Source organism: Hemitrygon akajei, chromosome 6 (genome assembly GCF_048418815.1).
Source record: "Hemitrygon akajei chromosome 6, sHemAka1.3, whole genome shotgun sequence".
Lineage (NCBI taxonomy): Eukaryota > Metazoa > Chordata > Chondrichthyes > Myliobatiformes > Dasyatidae > Hemitrygon > Hemitrygon akajei.
In genome coordinates, this window is record NC_133129.1 from 92,179,172 (window position 1) to 92,202,164 (window position 22,993).

The 22,993-nt window shown below is 46.6% G+C and overlaps 1 protein-coding gene across 1 annotated transcript in view; it reads right to left on the reverse strand.

Moving 5' to 3' along the window:
• Positions 1-22,993, reverse strand: part of slc12a9 (solute carrier family 12 member 9) — a 118,683-nt gene that overhangs the window by 7,322 nt on the left and 88,368 nt on the right. Inside the window, exons 6-11 of the mRNA XM_073048856.1 lie at positions 22,788-22,899; positions 20,470-20,627; positions 18,008-18,090; positions 13,450-13,574; positions 7,418-7,610; positions 1,952-2,126 (exon numbers count right to left, since the gene is read on the reverse strand). Of these exons, the coding sequence (XP_072904957.1) occupies positions 1,952-2,126; positions 7,418-7,610; positions 13,450-13,574; positions 18,008-18,090; positions 20,470-20,627; positions 22,788-22,899 (846 nt within the window). The remainder of the gene's footprint in view (positions 1-1,951; positions 2,127-7,417; positions 7,611-13,449; positions 13,575-18,007; positions 18,091-20,469; positions 20,628-22,787; positions 22,900-22,993) is intronic.

Here is a 22,993-nt window from a genome sequence, read left to right on the forward strand (position 1 = left end):
CAACTAATGCACTCACTTTCAAGGAATCTTCATGTTCTTAATATTTATTGTTTTTTTTACTATAATTATTTCTTCTTTTGCATTTGCAGTTTGTTGTCTTAGCACTCTGGTTGAACAGCCCATTGATGTGGTCTTCATTGCTTCTGTTATTATTATTTTATACATTTGCTAAGTATGCCTATAAGAACATGAATCGCAGGATTGTGTACGGTGACATATACGTACTTTGATAATAACATTTGCTTTGAACTTTGAACAAAATGCCGGACAAACTTAGCAGGTCAGGCAGCATCTATGGAGAGGAGAAACAATTGACATTTTGCACCAAGGAGAATCATCGGGCCTGGAAAGGAAGGGGGCAGAAGACAGAATAAGATGGTGTGGGGAGGGGAAGGAGTACATACTGGAAGGTGAGACGAGGTGAGGGGGAAGGGGGAGAAGGTACCAGGCAGAGAGATAAAGGGCTGAAGGAGGAATCTGATTGGACAGGTGATAGGTGCTTTTCTTTGTGCTCGAATCCTTGCTTGCAGGGTGGTTCGCCGAGCCCGGAGGTTACGTCCCAAACGTTTCATTGCCAGCCGAGGTGACAACATTGGTGCACGATCGAGTGCTGTTTCTGCGGAGTGCTCGAGTTTATATTGTTCCCACTCGAAGCCCTGATTGGTTGGCTGTTGCGCTGGCTGCTAGTCTCCGCTGTGCCCCAGCCAACCGGATAGCTGAGTGATCTCCATTGGCCCATATCCCTGGTTATCGGTCGGTGTGAGAATTGGTTCCTCAGGTGCCCACGACTCACTCCCTTGGCCCTGATCCCTCAGACGCACAGGTTCGTAAATTGTGTCCAGTTCAATATATTTGCTGGTAGAGGCTTCTAGGAATTCACTTGTTCTCTTGTTTTGTGCTCTCTCAGTTTTTTTGTAGTTTCCCAAGTGAACCTGTGTCCTTCTTGGCCTTCATACACTGAGATGAGTGACAGAGAATCATGTCTTCTATCGCTAGCTAATTTTCATGTAGTCTTATGGATAGTTTCTCCATCTGTCCTACATCGTGTTAGAGGCAGTCTCCACACTGGATTTGGTAATACTAAGCTCAAATCCTCTTTGTGCCCTCTCTTTCAACAGTAACTTTCATCAGGACTGGAATGAAGCAGGAAGAAGCCGGATTGAATTGAATTGACTTGACTTTATTTCTTACATCCTTCACATACACGAGTAAAAATCTTTACGTTACTTCTCTGTCTAAATGTGCAATGTGCAATTTATAGTCATTTGTAATAAATAGTATGTACAACAGAATAGTCAATATAGCGTAGAAATACAATTGTATCAGCATGAATTAATCTGTCTGATAACCTGGTGGAAGAAGCTGTCCCGGAGCCTGTTGGTCCTGGCTTTTATGCTGTGGTACCGTTTCCCAGATGGTAGCAGCTGGAATAGTTTGTGGTTGGGGTGACTCGGGTCCCCAATGATCCTTCAGGCCCTTTATACACACCTGTCTTTGCAAATGTCCTGAATAGTGGGAAGTTCACATCTAGAGATGCGCTGGGTTGTCCACACCACTCTCTGCAGAGTCCTGCGATTGAGGGAAGTACAGTTCCCGTACCAGGCAGTGATACGGCCAGTCAGGGTGCTCTCAATTGTGCCCCTGAAGAAAGTCCTTAGGACTTAGGGACTCATGCCAAACTTCTTCAACCGTCTGAGCTGAAAGAGGTGCTGTCCAGTCCCGTCATTCCAATAGAACAACCTGTAATCAATTCTTAGTCTTTTGTCTTAAAGCTTCAGGGAAATTGGGGGTGCGGGAATGGGACTGATCAAACCATGGTTTCAAAGGTAAAGGTTTTAAAGATAAATATTGGTGTTATTTGTACCCAAAGGAGAGATGAAGGTGAGTGTGAGCAAGCATAGACCCTAGCTTTGCACGCTCCACCCTTCTCCACGTGGTGAAGCCTACTTACCGAGGTCTCCGATCTCCACGTGACCCAGCACGAAGAGGCCCCCTTTCTTCAAGTCATTGATGAAGGTGATGAGCTGGGCACTGGAGCGTGGATTGGCCACCATGAGCAAGATCTGGGGCCTCCAGAACTTGACGTGATCCTTCCGGACATCCAACAGCAGGAGGTACTTCCTCACCTAGGAAAGGCACCACGTGTCAAAGCAGCCACAAAAAATAAAGCAGCCCAAAAGAATCCATCGAAAAAGAGACCGGCAGACACTCGATGTGCAGCAAAAAAAATCACCGTGCAAACAATAAAAGAAAGCGAACGCACTCAGCATAAAAGTGAGTCCCTAAACATGAAGGCTGACAGTCCGAAGAGAAGAGAGCGCAGGGTGAGTCCTCACCAGCTCAGCATTCTCTGGAGATCAACATCTTTCTTCTGTTGGATTGGAGGACAGGTTGGCGTCTGGACAGTGCAGCCAGAGTTCCAGAGATCTGAGCACAAGGCCAAGCCCGGCACACCCACTGCCCTGCCGGGCAGTCACTACCCTGAGCAGAGGCTCTAATTTGTGGGCGCGAGGAGCAAGGGCCAATCCAAGACAATATTTATTCCCTAACCAAGGACCGTGGTGAGGCCTTGCTGTGCACAGCACATCCCCTATTCTCCAAATCAAACGTGACCACACCCTCCAGCAATAATAAGAAGACCGGAAACAATCAGAGTTGCATAAAGAGTAACCGTTAATGTTAGAATGGGTGAGGAGTTGTCGATAGATGTTTCCTATGGTGGATCAGAGGACACAGCCTCAGAATAGAGGGGCATCCTTTTAGAACGGAGATGAGGAATTTCTGTAGTCAGAAGGTGGTGAATCTGAGGAATTTGTTCCCTCAGGCAGCTGCGGAGGCCAAGTCTGGGTATATTTAAGGCGGAGGTTGATAGATTCTGGACTGGTCAGGTCATTAAGGGATGCGGGGGGAAGGCAGGAGATTGTGGCTGAAGGGAAAAATAGATCAACTATGATGAAATGGAGGAGCAGACTTGATGGGCCAAATGGCCTAATTCTGCTCCTATATCTTATGGACTTATACAGAGAAAGTAGGTGGGAGAATGGTCAAAAATCTGTGATTGGGTAAGGCCAGGTCAGCTGTCTAAATGGGGGAGATTAGGAGGTGTTTATGCTTCTGTGACATGTTAGAGACTCTCCAGCTTTGGGTAACTCCGTTTTGTCTGTCAGAACCAGTCGTTTCTGCAGCGCCTGTGACGTTGGCTCCGTTCTGAGCCCTTGTCCAGAGTCCTATCCACTCTGCACATCCTACAGCACTGCTACTAGCAACAAAAGGATGGTCTCCCTTCCCAATCCCTATCTGACCTGGCTTCAAGAGGGGCCACTGCAAAAGATCAGAAAAATTTAAAGAGGGTCGTAATCTTACCCAGCTCTGCCACGGGCTCTAGCAACACCCCCACTGAGGGCTTCTAAAGGCAATGCCTCAAAAAGGCATCCATCATTAGGATGCTGTCTATTTACCATTTCAGTAATAAGAGAGAGAGAGTGTGTGTGTGTGTCTGTGTGTGTGTCTGTGTGTGTGGGAATTAGGCATTCTTGTTCATTTAAATAATTACGGGTTATATGTAAAAATATGTTAATTACACATGTCATCACGCTACCATGTGATACATGCATGTCTCGCTTAAAGTTCACCTGCACTTGGAACTCTCGTATTTTTCTTTGAATTCGTTTAACATTTTGAATTTACAAAACGTAACCCAGGACTTGCTCACTTTTCACTGTTACCATCAGGGAGGAGGTACTGGAGCCTGAAGACACACAGTCAACACTTTAGGAACAGCTTCTTCCCCTCTGCCATCTGATTTCTGAATGGACATTGAACCCATGAACACCACCTCACTACTTTTTTGCTCTCTTTTTGCATTATATAGTATACTTTACGTGTTGCATCGTACTGCTGCTACAAAAAACAAATTGTCTCGACAAATGTCAGTGACAATAAATGTGATTCTCATCCCCCACCTCCTCTGCAACTTACTGAGTTCTCTCTGCCCACTCTGACGAAAGCCCTCTAACCAAAACTACTGGTCATTTTTCTTGCCACAGATGCTCCCCTAACCAATGGGTGTTCTCAGCAATTTTTTTCTGATTCGCACCACAAAAGAATTTCAGGATTTCACTTGCTGAAAAGACCCTTGTACAATTAGGCGGACTCTCGACCTCACACTCTACCTCATCGTGGCCCCCTCACGTTACTTTCTGCCTCTGTAACTGCGATGGTTCATTCTGCATTGTCATTATTTTCCCCCTTGTATTCCCTCAATGAATCGTAGAACAAGCAAAACAACATTTTCCATTACACCACGGTACACATGACAGGAATAAGCTAACTCAGAATCTAACTCCTGTCGTCGGATTCATTTCATATCTCCTTACAGGAGACCGATCATCCCACCAAGCCTATGACAGATCACTAATTAACTTTTCCCCTCAACGCAAGGGTTCCCAACCTTCCTTATGCCATGGGGCCCCGACCATTAACTGAGGGGTACCCATGTTCCCATCAATGCTCCAGATTCAAAGAATAAAAGAAGTTAAAGATAAACTTCATCTGTCACATGTACAATACCGTGCAAAAGTCTTAAGTACATACGAGAGGTGATTGATGTTCGTGGCCTAAGGTAGAAGGAGTCAATTTTAGAAAACCTAGCATATTTATTTTTCAACATAGTCCCCTCCTACATGTACACACTTAGTCTAGTGGTCGTGGAGCAGACGGATCCCTTCTTTGTAGAAGTGGTCCACAGCAAGGGTGATTGGTAAGTTTGTAGCCTAAGGTAAAAGGAGATGAGTTACTAACTTCAAACTTGCTGCATTTTCACTCAAAGAGCTGAACTGCCCAACCATGTAACGAGAGTGTCTCGGACCTCCAGGTGGTTCACAGCAGGGATGATTGATAAGTTTGTGACCTTATACAGCTCTCATTACATGCACATACAGTTCAACTCTGAGTGAAAATGCAGTAAGTTTGAAGTAATAACTCATCTCCTTCTACCTTAGGAGTATCAATCACCCCACGCTGTGGACCACTTCTGGAGGTCCAAGACACCGACTCCCACATAGAAGGGATCCGTATGCTCCACGACCACTAGACTAAGTGTCCGACTCCCACATAGAAGGGATCCGTCTGCTCCACGACCACTAGACTAAGTGTCCGACTCCCACATAGAAGGGATCCGTCTGCTCCACGACCACTAGACTAAGTGTGTAAATGTAGGAGGGGACTATGTTGAAAAATAAATGTGCTAGGTTTTCTAAAATTGACGCCTTCTACCTTAGGCCACGAACTTATCAATCACCCCTGTTATTTATAGCCGAGACTTTTGCTCAAGACTATATTTGTCGATGTGGAGTAGAGATCAGGTTTAGGAATCTGGAGGGTGCAAAGGATGTTGGGAATGGCGAGGGTGGAGTGCTGTGACAAGTGTGTGGGACGGGGGACAGGGAAGGAGTGCGAGGGGTGGAGGGTGGGTGGGGGTGGCATGAGTGCAGACGCATCCAGCCCTGAGTGCATCATTTGATTCCAAACAATTGGTTTGTTGATCATTACAGAATGTCTCTCTGGTGCTTCCCACTCCCTCCCCTCTCCCTTCCCGTTTTCCCAACCATGATTCCCCTCTCCCTGCCCCCTTCCCACTCTCAGTCCACAATAGAGACCCAGATCAGAATCAGGTTTATCATCACTCACATCTGTCATGAAATTTGGGTTTTTTTTGGAGGGGTGGTGAGCAATTCAGTGCAAAAGTCTTAGGCACCTTAGCTATATATACGCGTGCCTACCACTGTACATTGAAACTTAGTGAAGCGCCTCGATTGAGGAAGTGACCTACACAGTCTGAGGATGTGCTGGAGGCATCGCTCAAGTGTCACGGACACAGCATGACAACACCTCACTAACTCTAACCCGTACGCCTTTGGGCGGTGGGTGGAAATCACAGTTTACATGGTGGCACTCTCTCGGCATCGGTAACGTGCCAGTCTGCATTCCGTTTCTCTTGTACTTCCTCCATGTACTAACACGATGACCTGAAACGATGGCTCGTAAGACAATGTCTTTCGCTGTACCGTGGTACGTGACATCAGCAAACCACTTTACTAAAACGAGGAACTCTGCAGGTGCTGGGAATCCAAAGCAACGCACACAAAATGCTGGAGGAACTCTGCGGGTCAGGATCTACGGAAATGAACACGCAGCTGATGTTTCGGGCAGAGACCCTTCATCAGGACTGAGGAGGAAGGGGGAAGATGCCTGAATGAAAAATTGTGGGGGTGGGGGAGAGATGGGGTGCAGGGGAAGAGGCTAACTGGAAGGTAGGTGGGAAAGCTTAAGGACTGAAGAAGAAAGAACCCAATAGGAGAGAAGAGTGGACCATAGGAGCAAGGGAAGGAGAAGGGGACCCAGGGGGAGAAAAAGGCAGGTGAGAAGGGGTAAAAGGTCAGAGTGGAGAATAGAAGAATGGGGGGAAGGGAGGTGGGAATTTGTTCATTGGAAGGAGAAGTCGATATTCATGCCCTCAGGTTGGAAGGTATCCAACAGAACATACAGTACCGCTCCTCTGCCTGAGGATGGCCTCATTTTCGCACAAGAGATTGACATGTTGGAACGGGAATGGAAATCAGACTTTAAACATTTGGCCACCGGGAAGTCCCGCTCATGGCAGATGATGTGGAGGTGCTCGACGAAGTGGTTCCCCAAACTCATGACAGGTTCCACCAAGTTATTGTCTGCATGGTGACCTGGCCCGCTAGTTGGGATCTCCACGCCCATCCACAGGGCTTGTGCTTAAACTTTGTGCAAGATGAGATGGAACTTCGTTAGCCAGAGGCTGGTGAATCTGTGGAATTTATTGTCACCAATAGCTGTGGCCCTACTGACCAAAGTGTCTTCCTGAGGTAGTTCCATTTGCCCACGTTTGGTCCATATCCCTCTAAACCAGGAGTTCCCAACCTTGTTTTTATGTGCCATGGACCCCCGCCATCAACCGAGGTTGGGTACCCCTGCTCTAAACCTTTCCTATCAACATTTCTGTCTACATGTCCAGCTCTCACCTAAAGGCACAGACATCAAATTCACCAACGGCTGATCTGCTGTCCCTCTGACCCCTTCCTCTCTCCACTTAACACGATATGGAAGCTTGAAAGACGATATAACTAAAACAGAAATGAGGAGGAATTTCATCAGCCTGAGGATGGTGAGTCTGTGGAATTTGCTGCCACAGGCGGCTGTCCACCCAAGTCACTGGGTGTACTTAAAGCAGATGCTCATAGGTTCTCAATTAGTAAGGGCATCAAATGTTATGGGGAGAAGGCAGGAGAATGGGTTTGAGAGGGCAACTAAATCAGCCATGATGCTATGGTAGAGAAGACTCAATGGGCTGAATGGCCTAACTCTGCTCCATTCTCAGATCGGGTCTTACCTGGTGAAATATGAGGGCTTGGCTGATGTAGCCCCAGCTGCTGGTGGGACATCGATAATGGATGACTACCAGGAGGATCAGCATCAGGACAATCCCACAGGAGGCGTAGACCGGGTTGATCAGGAACATCATCACCAAGCAACCAATGATCCCCAGCAAACACGTGTGCCAGCTGAAGAGCTGAAAGGTTGGCCTAGAGCAGGACAGAGACAGACAGAGATCAGGAGTATCCAGGAACGTGGTCTGTTGCAAAAGGTCAGAGTTCAATGTACACGTATTATCAAAGTACATCTATGTCTCCATATACAACCTTGAGATTCATTTTCTTGTGGACGTACTCAGCAAACCATAATAGAATAATAACCATAATAGAATCAGTGAAAGACCGCACCAACTTGGGCGTTCAACCAGTGTGCAAACGACAACAAACTGTGTAAATTCAAAACAAAAGAAAGAACAATCAATAGATATATGTATCGAGAACATGAGGTGAAGAGTCCTTGAAAGTGAGTCCATTGGTTGTGGAAAAACTTTAATGATGGGTTGAGTGAAGTTATCCCCTTTGGTTGAGGGGTAGTAACTGTTCCCGAACCTGGTGGTGTGAGTCCAGAGGCTCTTCTACCTTCTTCCTGATGGTAGGGCTGAGAAGAGAGCACGGCCTGGGTGGTGGGAGTCTCTGATGATGGATACGACTTTCCTGCAACTACTCTTCATGTAGATGTGCTCAGTGGTGGGGAGGGCTTTACCTGTGATGGACTGGGTCGTATCCAGTTCTTTTTGTAGGATTTTCCATTCAAAGGCACTGGTGTTTCCATACCAGGCCATGATGTAGCCAGTTAATGTACTCTCCACTACACGTCTAATAGAACCTTGTCAAAGTTTTAGATGACATGCTGAATCTTTACAAACTTCTCAGGAAATAGAGTCACTTATGTGCTGGGCCCAGGACAGATCCCTTGAAATGACAGCACCAAGGAATTTAAAGTTGCTGACTCCCTCCAGCTCTGATTCCCTTGATGAGGGATGTCTCATGGACCTCTAGTTTTCTCCTCCTGAAGTCAATAATCTTGTTGATGTTAAGGAGTTATTGTTATGGCACCACTCAGCCAGATTTTCAATCTCCCTCCTTTGATCCAGCCGATGACAGTGGTTTTGTCAGCAAAGTGAGCATTGGAGCTGTGGGGGAGTCTATGACCAGAGGGCACAGCCTCAGAACTGAAGGACAGAGAACAGAGATGAGGAGGAATTTCTTTAGCTATAGAGGGTGGTGAATCTGTGGAATTCATTGCAACAGACGACTGTGGAGGCCAAGTCATTGGATATATTTAAAGCAGAGGTTGATAGGTTCTTGATTAGTCAGGAGGGTGTCAATGGTTATGGGGAGAAGGCAGGAGAATGGAGTTGAGATTGATAATAAATCGGCCATGATGAAATGGTGGAGGATCGATGGGCTGAATGGCTTAATTCTGCTCCTTTGTCTAATTGTCTAACGTCTCATCACAAGAATTCCAACCTGTGATCTTGTACCATCCACCAACTCCCACTCCTTAAAAGGTTTCTATAATTGGGGGGAGTGTGGAGGAAATCTCCTGACCAAACAAGCATCAAATCTCAGAATTTAATGAGGCCATTTGGCCCATTTCACCAATACAGTCTTTGAAAGAACAATCCTATCTGCTTCTGCCTGACCTGCTGAGTTTCCCCAGCATTTTGTGTTTGCTGCTCTGGTTTTCCAGCATCTGCAGAATCTCCTGTGTCACTCTTTGGACACCAAGGTAGCGTAGTTATTACAACTTGGAGTTTGGCACTCAATGCCGATATCCTCTGTAAGCAGGATGTGTACGTCTTCCCCGTGGAATGCGTGGGTTTTCTCCGGGTGCTCCGGTTTCCTCCCACGGTCCAAAGACGTACCGGTTAGGTTAATTGGTCATTGTAAATTGTTCCCATGATTAGGTTAGGGTTAAATTGGGGTTGTCAGGTGGCACGACTCAAAGGGCCAGATGGGCCTATTCCTCACTGTATCTTGAAATAAAATAAAGTCACTCCTTTCCAAACTATTTTTTTAAATTATTGACAGGCATATCCAAAGTCTTAGCCAGCGCAGACACAGGCCATTCAGCCCAACCCATGCCTGCTGACCAAGCTGGCCCCATAATCTCTCTTAACCAGGACTTCCCAACCTGGGGTCCACAAAGCCCTCAGTTAATGGTAAGGAGGTCCATGCCATACAAAGGGTTGGGGAAACCCCGCTCTAACCCTTTCCTAACCTTGTAGGAGTCCAGGTACCTTTTGAATGTTGCAGTCGTGTTCATGTCTACCATTAGCTTGAGCAGCTCTTCTGAACCAGGGAAACAAGCCATTTGAATGAGAAGGAACTGCCTTTCCCAGAGAGTAGCAAATCTGTGGACTTCTCTGCCCGGGGAAGCAGTAGAGACTTTCTCATTAACTATATTTAAGATACAGTTAGGTAGCTTTACACATGGGGAGAAGGTGGGTAGGTGGAGCTGAGTCCAAGGCCAGATCAGCTGTGATCTTATGGAATTGGAACTTCTAGCAAGATGGCGACATTTTGCAGACAGCTTAAAAAATTACTGGATACTCCCCTCCTTCTAAATATACTACTTCCGAACTGCGATCGAGTGCAGCCTGTAATTTCCCGTTTAAGAATGTATTTTTGGCCCAGCAAACAATTTCTTGGAGGATTCGACACGGAGTGCAAGTACGACTGCCTCTGTGCTATTCCCAGTGGCGGAGTGCTTGACTCTCCCATCTTCAGTGGCCTCAGTGGCTGCGGTTTGATGCTTAAGATCCTCGGCGCCGAACGCGCGATTTGATCTGGATCCGTAGCTGTGGCCGGCAGCGTTCGACGCGGCCCTGACGCAGTGGCTGTGTTCGCGGTCATCGGCTCCAGGACCAGTTTCACTCGCCTCTGCGACTCACTTTTGGGGAATCTGCATTTGATGCTTAATGTTTTACGTGTGTTATTTGTTCGCTTTTTGATGTTTGTACAACTTGTTCTTTTCTTTGGCACGTCTGACGGTCTTGTTGTGTGGGGGTTTCTTTGTTCTGTGGCTGCCCGCAAGGCCGCGAATATCCATTAAATGTACTTCGACCTTTGAATGGGGGAGTAGGAACGATGGGCCAAATGGCCGACCCCCATGCCTGTTAGGACATAGAACAGTACAGCACAGTACAGGCCCTTCAGCCCACGATGCTGTGCCACCCCTATAACCAACAGTAAGGCTAATTTAACATCTCCCTTCCTAGTAGCCCTCCACTTTCCGATCACGAAGGTGGAGGTGAGTCCACGGCCAGATCAGCCATGATCTTATTCAACTGCAGAACAGGCTCGACGGGCCAGATGGCCGAACCCTGCTCCTGTTTTTTATGTCCTTATTTTAGAGAACAGTTAATATCAAACACATCGATGTTACGTAGACAAGCAAAATGATAATTCATCCTCCCCGAGATTCACAAACACCATTTTTATTCCCGGTAATTTAACCCTGTAGATCCCACTGTAGGATTCGAGTTTCAGACAGTCGATCAATGGCCCAGGCTGATAGACGCAGACCCAGTGATATAACCACTGTGTCTGCTCCCTGCAGAAGTTATCATCGACTGCCCCATCCTTCAGCTCCCTCTACTGGCCAAATAGGTTGGAACACCAGTCCATAGATGCCTGGCCTGCTGAGTTCCTCCAGCATTTTGTGTGTGTTGCTTGGACTTCCAGCATTTTCTCGTTTGTGACTGGAACGCTGGGTTCTGGTTACGAACGCTCCGGCCAGTGCAGATCACCCTTCTGCCCCCTTTACTCAAAAGAAAACTTCACGTTACAAGTGGTGCCGCACACCCTCACCGAGCGGCAGTGACTTGCCCCACACTAAACGTTACCGTTTCTAGGAATGCAAGGCAGCAGAAACTTAGCTCACACCTGGCTCGGCCACTCAGCAAAATGCCCGGTCCGTATCTTGGCCCAACAAGTGCAGAGCGGAGAACATCCTGACAGGCTGCAGCACATCCTGCTACGGAAATATCAATGCCCAGGAACGGAAAAGTGACGGATACAGCCCACAGTGCTAGTATGCTGGCAGTGGGAAAATTATTTGTTGATGTTGTTACTGGAGGATTATTGTCAATTGACCCTGCCATTTTGATTGGCCCACGCCTTCATTAACCTGGTCCAACACTACTTGCCTTCATTAACTCAGTGTGCGCTGAGACACATCATCAGTGATGTAACCTGGGGTCATCGGGTGTTTGGGGTCTGTGAAGAGGACGAATTGCAGGTTGTATACCGTTTATGTATCCTGAGGTACTTTGAAACTTTGAACTTCAACATCTGACACCCTCGCCCAGGTGACTCAAGAGTCAAGATTCAAAGAACATCTATTAGCAAAGTACGTGTGCAATATACAACTGAGATTCTTCCCAGCCAGGGCTGATTGGCTTGTGCATTCTCTGTGGACCAACATAACGGAATGCCTGACACTTCGAACGTTAGGGTGCTAGTAGGCGAGCAGTGGTAAAATTATCCGTCGTGTTGGATCACACGCAACCCCCCCCCCCCCCACCAGTAAACACATTCAGGTGGAGGGATGCCACAGGAAAGTAGCAGCCATCATCAAAGACCCCCCCCCCCCCCCCACCATCCAGGCCATCTCGTTACTACCATCAGCTACTTGGTACAACCCTCCATAAGGAGGTACAAAGCCTTGGTCTGCACGCCGTCCGGCTCGAGAATAGCTATTACCCCACAACCAAATGGCTCCTGAACCAGTGTGAATGTGTTCACTCATCTCAGCTCTGAACCATTCCACAAACTACAGAGTCAATTTGAAAAACTCCACAATTCACACTCTCAGTGAATGTTTTCCATTTGCATAATTTATCATCTTTCGCACACCGATTGTTCATCAGTCTTTATGTACAGTTTTTCACAAATTGTATGGTATTTTATTTATCTATAAATGCCTGCAAGAAAATGCATCTCGGGGTAGTATTTGGTGATATAAATACGTACTTTGACAATAATTTTAATTTGACTTTCTCTTCCCAATTTTCCCCTCAAACTTTGTAGTTCCAGTGCTCGTCAATCTCCACTTTACTGTCTGTGGTAGAAACTCCAGAGGATCACAACCCTCAGAACTTCCTCCACAGCCCAGCCTCAACTGGTGACCCCTAGGTCTGAAGATGCCACTCAGTTCTAGATATCTCCTCTGGATGAAATATCACCTCCGTGTCCACCCTCCTCCCCACCGAGGATTCTGCTTCAATATGTATGCAATGGACAACCCTGTATATTGTGATGCAGCCAACCAGTATCCCGACTGGCTCCATCACAGCCTGGTATGGAGACACCAATGCCCTTGAACGGAAAGTCCTTCAGAAAGTGGTGGATACGACCCAGTCCATCATGGATCAAGCCCTCCCCACCACTGAGCACATCTATATGAAGCGTTGTCGCAGGAAAGCAGCACCCATCATCAGGGACCCTCACCACACAGGACATGCTCTCTCCTCGCTGCTGCCATCAGGTAGAAGGTACAGGAGAGTCTCAGGACTCACACCACCAGGTTCAGGAACAGTTACTACCCCTCAACCATCAGGCTCCTGAACCCAAGGGGATAACTTCACTTGCCCCATCCATCACTGAAATGTTTCCAAAACCTATGGGCTCATTTTGAAGGACTTTTCATCTCATGTTCTTGATATTTATTGCTTATTTGTTTATTATTATTTATTTTTGTATTTGCACAGTTTGTTGTATTTTACACACTGGCTGAACACTGAAGCTGGTGCAGGCTTTCACTGATTCTATTAAGCTTATTACTCTATTATGGATTTACTGAGCACACCCACAAGAAAATGAATCTTAGGGATGTATATGGTGACATATATGTACTTTGATAATAAATTTACTCGGAACTTTCCCATTCAAAATGGGATTGAACATAGACCAATCTTGCTCAGCCTTTTTCCACAGGTTTAATCTATTCATCCCAGGAATCACCCCAGTAAGGAGAAGCTACCTGAAGTTGGGGGCAGAGGCCCACTCCAGCGACAGGCAAGCCAGGTCAACAGCAGCGTAGGCCATCAGGAAGAAGATGGTGACGATCCCGGCGATGGTGTTCAGCTTCCCTGCAAACAGCACTAGCTGGAAGAGAGAATGTTGAAGAATTTACGTCAGTAGGAACCTCCCAAGCCCATCCCTGGTTATGAAGGCAAGTTAGCCAGATTAGGACACAGAGGACTATTGATGCTGAGAAGGGAAGGTTTGATCAAGATGGCGCTGAGCTGAAGCTCAGCGATGAGGATATGGGACGCAGGACTTCAGAGCCTACGTCCCCGCTCCGCATTTGAAGGTAGACGACGTGGACATGCGACAAAGGGCATTCGTGGATGTCCGGCTGTCCCAGGATTGGATGTGCGTGCGAACAGGAGGAAGAGGGACCTGGGAGTCAGTGCACGGACAGAGTTCAAGCCTGGAATTTGGGGTCCCGTCACCGATCGGTACCAAAGATTGGAAGTCGAAGCCCAATACCCGTAGCCTGGAGACAGGAGCAGTGTCCTGGAGTTGGAAGACTGTCCGTATGGGAGGGAGTAAGGGGGCTTGTTTTTTTTTGTTGCTTCTTGTGTGTTGTGTTGTTCTGACGACCACTGTGGGCATCTTGTGACGGCACCATAACACGTGATGACACTTGCCCACAGAACATCCCCAAGTGTTAATGGAAGCAATGCATTTCACTGCAAATTTCAATATACATGGGCAAGAAGGCTTATGGAATGCTTGTTTTCATTAGCTAAGGCATTGAGTTCAAAAGTCAGGAGGTTATGTTACAACTTTATAAAACGTCAGTTAGGCCACATCTGGAGTTTTGTGTACAGTTCTGGTCGCCCCACTATAGGAAGGATCTTGAGGCTTTGGAGAGGGTGCAGAAGAGGTTCACCAGGATGCTGCCTGGTTCAGAGGGCATGTGCTGTCACGAGAGGCTGGATGAACTTGGGTTGTTTTCTCTGCAGCAGCGGAGGCTGAGGGGAGATCTGATAGAGGTTTGTAAGATTATGAGAGGCACAGATAGAGTGGACAGGAAGTACCTGTTTTCCAGGGTTGAAATGTCTAATACCAGAGGTGAGAGGGGGGAGGTTCAAAGAAGATGTGAGGGGTGGTTTTTTACTCAGAGAGTGGTGGATGTCTGGAATGCTCTGCCTGGTATGGTGGTAGAGGCAAATACATGTGAGGAGTTTAAGAGACGTTTGGACAGGCACGTGGATGTGAGGAAGATGGAGGGATATGGACATGGTGTAGGTAGGAGGGATTAGGTTTGATTTGCAGGTTAGCTGGTTTGCAACATCATTGTGGGACAAATGTCCTGCTCCTGTGCTGTACTTTTCTACGTTCTATGATAAATAAATCTGAATCTGAGACTGGCTAAGGTCCTTGGGATGGCTCCCATCTCTGCCGATTACATCAGCCAATGCCCGAACATGGAGGGAGAACGGTGATCCATCAGAGGCCCCCACCGGTCAGTCAGAGGGTCAGCCTCTGATGACAACATTTGGAGAGTTTGGGAATGGGTAACCGTTGGTGATCATCCCACCCCACCCCAGGTTGTAATGCACAGGCACTCTTACTCTGCCAAATGGCATTCTTAAAGCACAGATTCCCAAACTTTTTTTTATGAGATGGACCAAAACCATTAAGTAAGTCTGGGAACCCCTGCTCAAGACCATAGTAGACCTTGAAGATCCAAGATTCAGATTTATCTCGCCTGTGTATGTTGAAGCATTGAGTGAAATGCACGGTTTATGTTCACAATCAACACACCAGAGGATGTGGTGGGGCCAGCCCACTGGTGTCACCACACAGCACGCACACAACGCTCAGCAACACAGAGTACAGTCGGCCCTCCTCATCCGCAGGTTCCGCATGCGCGGATTCGACCAACCGCGGATCGGGAAAACCCGGACGTTCTCTCTCCAGCATTTACATTGTATTAGGTATTATAAGTAATCTAGAGATGACTTAAAAGTACAGGCAGTCCCCAGGTTATGAACGAGTTCCATTCCCGAGTCCGTCTTTAAGTCGGATTTGAGGTCGGAACAGGTACATCCGGTATTATTTAGTGTCAGTTAGTCAAACGTTTGTCTTATTATATGGTATATATTTTACCTTTCTATACATATAAAGCACTTAAGAAACGTATGCATTTCAATAATTAAACCACTGCGTTGCTTAGAAATAATTGTAGCTTTCATTGGGGCAGGGCCTTTCACTTGCTCCATTAAAATTGTTCCGATCGTTGACTGACTGTAGCCCAACGCTTTTCCAAATATCGATGGCATTTCACCTCTTTCCGATTGCTTTATTATTTCCACTTCATTTTCAATCGCGATCGTGATTATTTTCATGAACAGAAACACTGTGGATTCAGAGCTGCGCTGGGTCCTAATGTCCACCACACTGAGACAGGTTAAATAAAGTCCGGGGTTCCGCTGGGTCCTAAGGTCCACTGCATTGAGACAGGTTGAATAAGGGACTTGAGCATCCGCAAATTTTGATATCCGCGGGGGGTCCCGGAACCAATCCCCCCGTGGATAAGGAGGGCCGACTGTATCTACAAAAGCTGGAAATCCAAAGCAACACACACACAAAATGCTGGAGGAACTCAGAAGGGTCTCGGCCCAAAGCATCAACTGCTTATTCATTTCCACAGATGCTGCCTGACTTGTTGAGTTACTCCAGCACTTTGTGTGTGTCTATCAAAATAAACAACAATAAAGCAGGACCGGTTCCTGCTTCTCACCCACATTTACACACAGTTATTTAACCTCAAGACAGGCCTGCACTGGATTTCAATTTCCACAGTGGACTTGAAAGAACTATTCAACCACATAATGGCGTCAAAGGTTTACACAGGGAGAACACTGGAGAATGGGGTTGAGGGGAATAATAAATCATCCATCATGGAAGGCAGAGCAGAATTGATGGGCTGAATGGCCTAATCCTGCTCCTTTGTCTTATGGTCCAAGTGCTGCATCTCAACAGAATGCAGTCCTAGCCCCTGGATAGGTGTACCACCCACAGAGAAGCTGATTTACTGTGACTACTCTTACTGCTTAGCAACACACATAAAATGCTGGAGGAACTCAGCAGGTCAGGCAGCATCTATGGAGGGAAATGAACATTTTGGGCTGAGCCTCTTCACCTTGTTTATTGGCTTGGACAGATTAGCTTCTTCTATTGTGCTGTAACTTGACTCTTGCTACACACTTCTTGGGGTGGAGATTTGCAAAGAGCTGCAGTCAGTAGAGATCCCACCTCTGCATCAAACCCATGGTTCCATTCCGATACCCGGTGCAGTCTGTGCGTTTGAGTCTTCCCTGTGTTCCTATGGTTTCCTCAAACATCCCAAAGATGTTTGGAGAGCCCCAAACAGTCCTTTCCAGGTGAGGCAACACTTCACCTGTGAATCTGCTGAGGGCGTCTATTTTGCTCCCGACACTCTATACTGGTGGAACCTGTCATAAATTGGGGACCCAGTTTGTGAAGCACCTCTGTTCCATCCGCCAAAAACAAAACTTCCCAGTGACCAAACATTTTAATTGCACTCCTCATTCCCAGTTCAACATGTCAGTCGATAGCCTCTTACTGTGCCAAGATGAGGCCATCTCATATTCCCTCTGGGTAGCCTCCAACCTGATGGCATGAATATCAATTTCTCTTTCTGAGGGAAAAAAATTCCCTCGCCCTCCCCTCTTCTCCTTTCCCCCATTCTGGCCTCTTACCTCTTCTCACCTGCCTATCACCTCCCCCTGGGTCCACTCCTCATTCCCTTTCTCCTATAACCCATTCTCCTCTCCAGATTCCTTCCTCTCCAGCCCTTGATCTTTCCCACCCACTTGGTTTCACCCATCACCTTCCAGCCAGTGTCCTTCCCGTCCTCCCATCTTTTCATTCTGGTGTCTTCCCCCTTCCTTTTCAGTCACCCTTGGGCAAGGTGTGACACCTGCTTAGCCCTCCCCCCACGATCAGGGTCACGTGAAGCCATGGGAGGAGGTGGTGGACAGTCGTGTGAGCAGTTGGTACATATCACAAGTCCTGGTATGTGACCACTGACACCAGACAAGCTCTGCAGAGTATTGATCATGGCTGGGGTGACCCGTCTTGTAAAGACACTGCCCAGAAGAAGGCAATCGCAAACCACTTCTGTAGGAAAATTTTCCCAAGAACAATCATGGTCATGGAAAAACCTTGATTGCCCATGTCATTAAACCTGGCACTTAATGATGATGACAGGGAAGTTTTATAGAAAACTTAAATTGACCAAAGAATAATGAGGGAAACTCAGACAACGTGAGGCTTGGCACTGGGCATTAAGCCAGCAAAACCTCCAATTATCTTCATGCCAATCATGCCAATTTTTAAAAGACATTTCCTCAGCTGAATTGGACAGACTTTTATCTCATTAATAGTTTACGGCACTGGAGACAGATCACTCGTAACATGAGTACAGGACAAAGCAGGCACAAGCCGATGAACGGTCTCTTCCTCCAAAGCACAACCTCCCAAGACGATGAAGGTCCTACCTGAACCAAGAACCAGGTGTAGAGGACGGCCATCCAGGGGTTGCCCGTCTTGGAGGTTCTTTTAGCAGGAGACAGCAAAATGCCTGTATGGAAAGCAAACCAATCTCATTATCCCGAATTCCAGGGCCTCTTCAACTCCAGTCTTATTGGCTCTCAGACCCACAACAGCACACCGCCACCCCCGTTAAAAACCCAACATTGCCCCTCACACCAATCCCCTTTCATTGTCTAAGTTTGATAACAGCCAGCTAGATCAGTTAGATAAAAGTACTCAGTACAGCCCAGTCCATCACGGGTAAATCCTCCCAACCATTGAGCACATCTACATGAAACTCTGTCACAGGAAAGCAGCATCCATCGTCAGGGACACCCACCACCCACCCAGGCTGTGCTCTCCTCTCACTGCCTCCATCAGGAAGATGGTACAAGAGCCACAAGACTCACACCACCAAGTCCGGGAACAGTTATTACCCCTCACCCATCAGGATCTTGAGAAAAAGGGGATAACTGCACTCACCTTCACTTGCCCCATCATTGAAATGCGACACAGTCAGTCGATATGCTCTCTACAACACATCTATTAAAGTTTGTCAAAGTTTTAGATATCATGCCAAATCTTCACACACTCCTGAGGAAGTAGAGGAGCTGTCACGCATTTTTTGTAATTGCACTTGCGTGCTGGGCCCAGGTTACGCCCTCTGAAATAATAACACTGAGGAACTTAAAGTTGCTGACCCTCTCCACCTCTGGTTCTTTGTCCTACCATCGGACAGGAGGTACAGACGCTTGGGTCTCGCACCACCAGTTATTACACTAAACCATCGGGCTCCTGAACGGTTGTGGATAACTTCAATCACCACTACTGAAAACTGATTCCACAACCTACAGACTCACTTTCCACAGACTCTTTACAACTCATCATCTCAGTATTTTTATTTGCTTTCTTTTACATTGTTTGCCCGTCTTTGTCCGTGTATTGTTACTCGTAAATTCTGTTGCATTTTCTTTTGCCTATAAACGCCTGCCAGAAAATGAGCCTCAGGCTACATGGTAGCAAACATGTACTTTGATAATAAATTTACTTTGAACATCTCTGTACCTCACAACCTGGAATGGGTGGGGAGGAACGGAAAGGCTACTGTTTGGGGTGAAGCTTCGACATCAATACAGGAGCTAGAATTCATGGCCTTTTCCCGGAGCTTTACAGCTTCTTATAGTGGGAAAGAATTTGTTTTCCTCTCCTGGCTGCCTCTGGTACAAAGTGGCTCGTCATTGTTGTGAGACTTAGGAATAGAATTAGGCCATTCAGCCCATCGAGTATGCTCCTCAATTCCATCATGACTGGTTTATTATCCCTCTCAACCTCATTCTCTGCCTTCTCCCTGAGACCTTTGACACTCTGACTAATCAAGATTCTATCAACGCCTGCTTTAAATATACCAAGTGATTTGGCCTCCACAGCCACCTGTGGCTATGGTGAATACCACAGACTCACCTCCTTCTGGCAAAAGACATTCCTCCTCATCTCTGTTCTAAAGGGACATTCTTGCATTCTGAGGCCGTGGCCTCTGGTCCTGGAGGTCATCACTACAGGAAACATCCTCTCTATTGAGTCTGTTCTGTGCCATGTCATATGATATACTCCATCACGGTCTTTCCGTGACAATGAGTGTTCTTGGCAAATGTTTCTACAGAAGTGGTTTGCCATTGCCTTCCTCTGGGCAGTGACTTTACAAGACGGGTGACCCCAGCCGTTATCAATACTCCTCAGTGGTCACAAAACCAGGTCTTGTGATCTGCACTGGCTGCTCATAGACCATCCACCACCTGCTCCCACGGCTTCACGTGACCCTGATCAGGGGGAGGTGGCTAAGCGGGTGCTACATCTTGCCCAAGGGTGACCTGCAGGCTAGTGGAGGTAAGGAGCGCCTTACACCTCCTTTGGTAGACGCATCTCCAGCCCAGCACCCTAGCTATCTCTATCGGGGCCTTTCAATATTTGATAGGTTTCAATGAGATCCTCCCCTCATTCTTCTAAATCCACACTCGGTACAGGGAGAACGCATCAGGCAACTTTATCTAGTTTTAGGATTTACATGAGGATCTGATCATATTTTAGGTTATATTTATGCAGAAATAAAGAAAGTTCTACAGGGTTCACAAAATTTCTAGCACCACTGTAGGAAGAGAAATAGGCCATTTGGCCCATCAAGTCTGCTCTGCCATTCCATTATGGCTGATTTATCATCCTTCTCCACACCATTCTCTCGCCTTTTCCTTGTAACCTTTGACACCCTGACTAATCAAGGGCCTTAACAATCAAGAACATAGTGTTAAGAGTTGAAAGATGTTGCAAGAGAGGGCTCTCAAAAAGGTTCAGCCATTTTTTAAAATCCAATGTGCTCCCTCCCCAAAAACAAATCCACAATGCCTTCCTGAGACTCGATGGATAGTCTGCTCACCAAACAGGTCATCTCTGGCCAGGGCATGAAGGATCCGCGATGCTCCTATCAGAGTGCTCATGGAGGCAGAGAGAGAGGCTGCATACACCCCGATGACCACAAACGGCGGCCAGACATTGATTTGCCGAAAGAAGCCGTAATCTCCTTGGAGTAGCATCCTAGCCAGTGATGGAGAGAGACACACACAAAGAAAGACCACAAGACCATAAGATATTGATGCAGCTATAAAGAAGGCAAGACAGTGGGTATATCTCATTAGGAGTTTGAGGAGATTGGTTTGTCACCTAAAACACTCAAGAACTTCTACAGATGTACCCTGAAGAGAGGTCTACCTGGCTGCATCACCATCTGGTATGGGGGGACTGCACTGCACAGTAAGTACCACAAATTTGTAATATTAGTCAGCTCTATCATGGGTACTAGCCTCCATAGTATCCAAGACACTTTCAAGGAGTGGTGCCATCATTAAGGACCCCCCCATCTCCTAGGACATGCCCTCTTCGCATTGTTACCATCAGGGAGCAGGCACAGAAGCCTGAAGACACAAACTCAGTGATTCAGGGACAGTTTCTTCCCCTCTGCCATCCAATTCCTAAATGGACATTGAACCCGTGAACAGTACCTCACTATTTTTTTCATTTCTGTTTTTTCCACTACTTATTTTAACTTAACTATTTAAAGAGACATACTCTGTAATTCAGCTTTATTTCTCAACGTTTATCATGTATTGCAATGTACTGCTACCGCAAAGTTAACAAATTTCACGATATATACCGGTGATATTGAACCTGATTCTAATTCTGATATAGGAGCAGAATTAGGCCATTTGGACCATCGAGTCTACTCCGCCATTTCATCATGGCTGATCCATTTTCCCTCTCAGCCTCCTGCTTTCTCTCAATGTCCCTTCGTGCCCTGTCCAGTCAAGAATCTATCAACCTCTGCCTTAAGAATATTCAAGGACTTGGCCTCCACAACTGTGGCAACGAATTCCACAAAAGGTGAGACCTGTTAACGATAGGCAGGGAATCACTAGCTGGAGTGATCCAGGCACATGGCCAGGAGAAGCAAGAGGGGAAAGTCCAGCTTCAGGGAGGTCAGGTGAGTTCCATGGGCCCCTCTTGGGAGGAGCTGGATGGCCAAACTCCCTGCCAATACAAGGGGACATGGTAGATAACAGGCAACATCTTCGGGTAACGAGACTTCTCTCTGTATCAATTGCCCATCTGTGATACAGGTAACCTCCGGGATCAGGTTTAAGATAGCTGCATATGTCATGAAATTTGTTGTTTTGCAGCAGCAGTATTTTGCAACGCACAACTTTTAAAACTGTAAATTATAGTAAGCACATACATACTAAAAAGTTAAATTAAATAAGTAGTACAAAAAAGCAGGAAATGGGTTCAATGTCCATTCAGAAATCAGATAGTGGAAGGAAAGAAGCTGTTCCTGAATCACTGAGTGTGTGCCTTCAGGCTTCTGTACCTCCTTCCTGATGGTAACAATGAGAAGAGGACATGCCCTGAATGATGGGGGTCCTTAATGATGGATGCTGCCTTTTTGAGGCATCACTCCTTGAAGGTGTCCTGGATGCTGGGGAGGCTAGTGCTCATGATGGAGCTGACTGAGTTTACAACCTCCTGCAGCTGATTTCGATCCTGTGCAGTGACCCCTCCCACCCGATACCAGATGATGAAGCGGCCACCACATTCTGGCAGTAGAACAGAAATTGACCCTTATGAAATTCACAAATTACCAAATAAAATTTTGGATGCAGAATAAAAGAACTAATTTCTTCTTAACTACAATTCTGCAGATGCTGGAAATCCAAAGTAACACACACAAAATGCTGGAAGAACTCAGCAGGTCAGGTGGCATTTATGGAAGGGAATAAACAGTTTCGGGCTGAGATCTACTGAAAAGAAGTTTTAGAAACCTAGTTTTGGAAAAAAAATTAGTAATTTTTAAAAAAATGCTCAGTAAGTCAGTCATGGTTATTGCAGTTACTGTCCCCTTCCTGTCAGTTTCTGAGATACTCAAACCACCCCATCTGGCACAAACAATCATTTCACAGTCAAAGTTACTCAGATCACATTTCTTCCACATACTGATGTTTGGTTGAAAAACTGAACCTCTTGACCATGTCTGCATACTCTTATTTATTGATTTGCTGCCACAGGATTGGCTGATTAAATGTTTGCATTAACGAGGTGAACAGGGGTACCTAATAAGGTAGCCACCCAGTGTATTTTCTGTGTTCTATGCTCGAGGCTCCCAAGACACCCAAATTGCCTTCTCAAAAACCGCGAGCTTCTCACCTGTCACAGGTGAAGCTGACCATGAGGAAGAGCAGGAAATAAACCAGCAGGGTGTAGATCACAGCAATGATCGTCCCTTTGGGAATGGCATAGCTCGGATTCTTCAAGTCCCCTGGAAAAGAGAAAAGCCTGAAGCAGCCCAAAGACCAGCATTCAATCTGTATTTAAAATGCACACAAGAGGAAGAACTTCTCTGGTACCCCCAG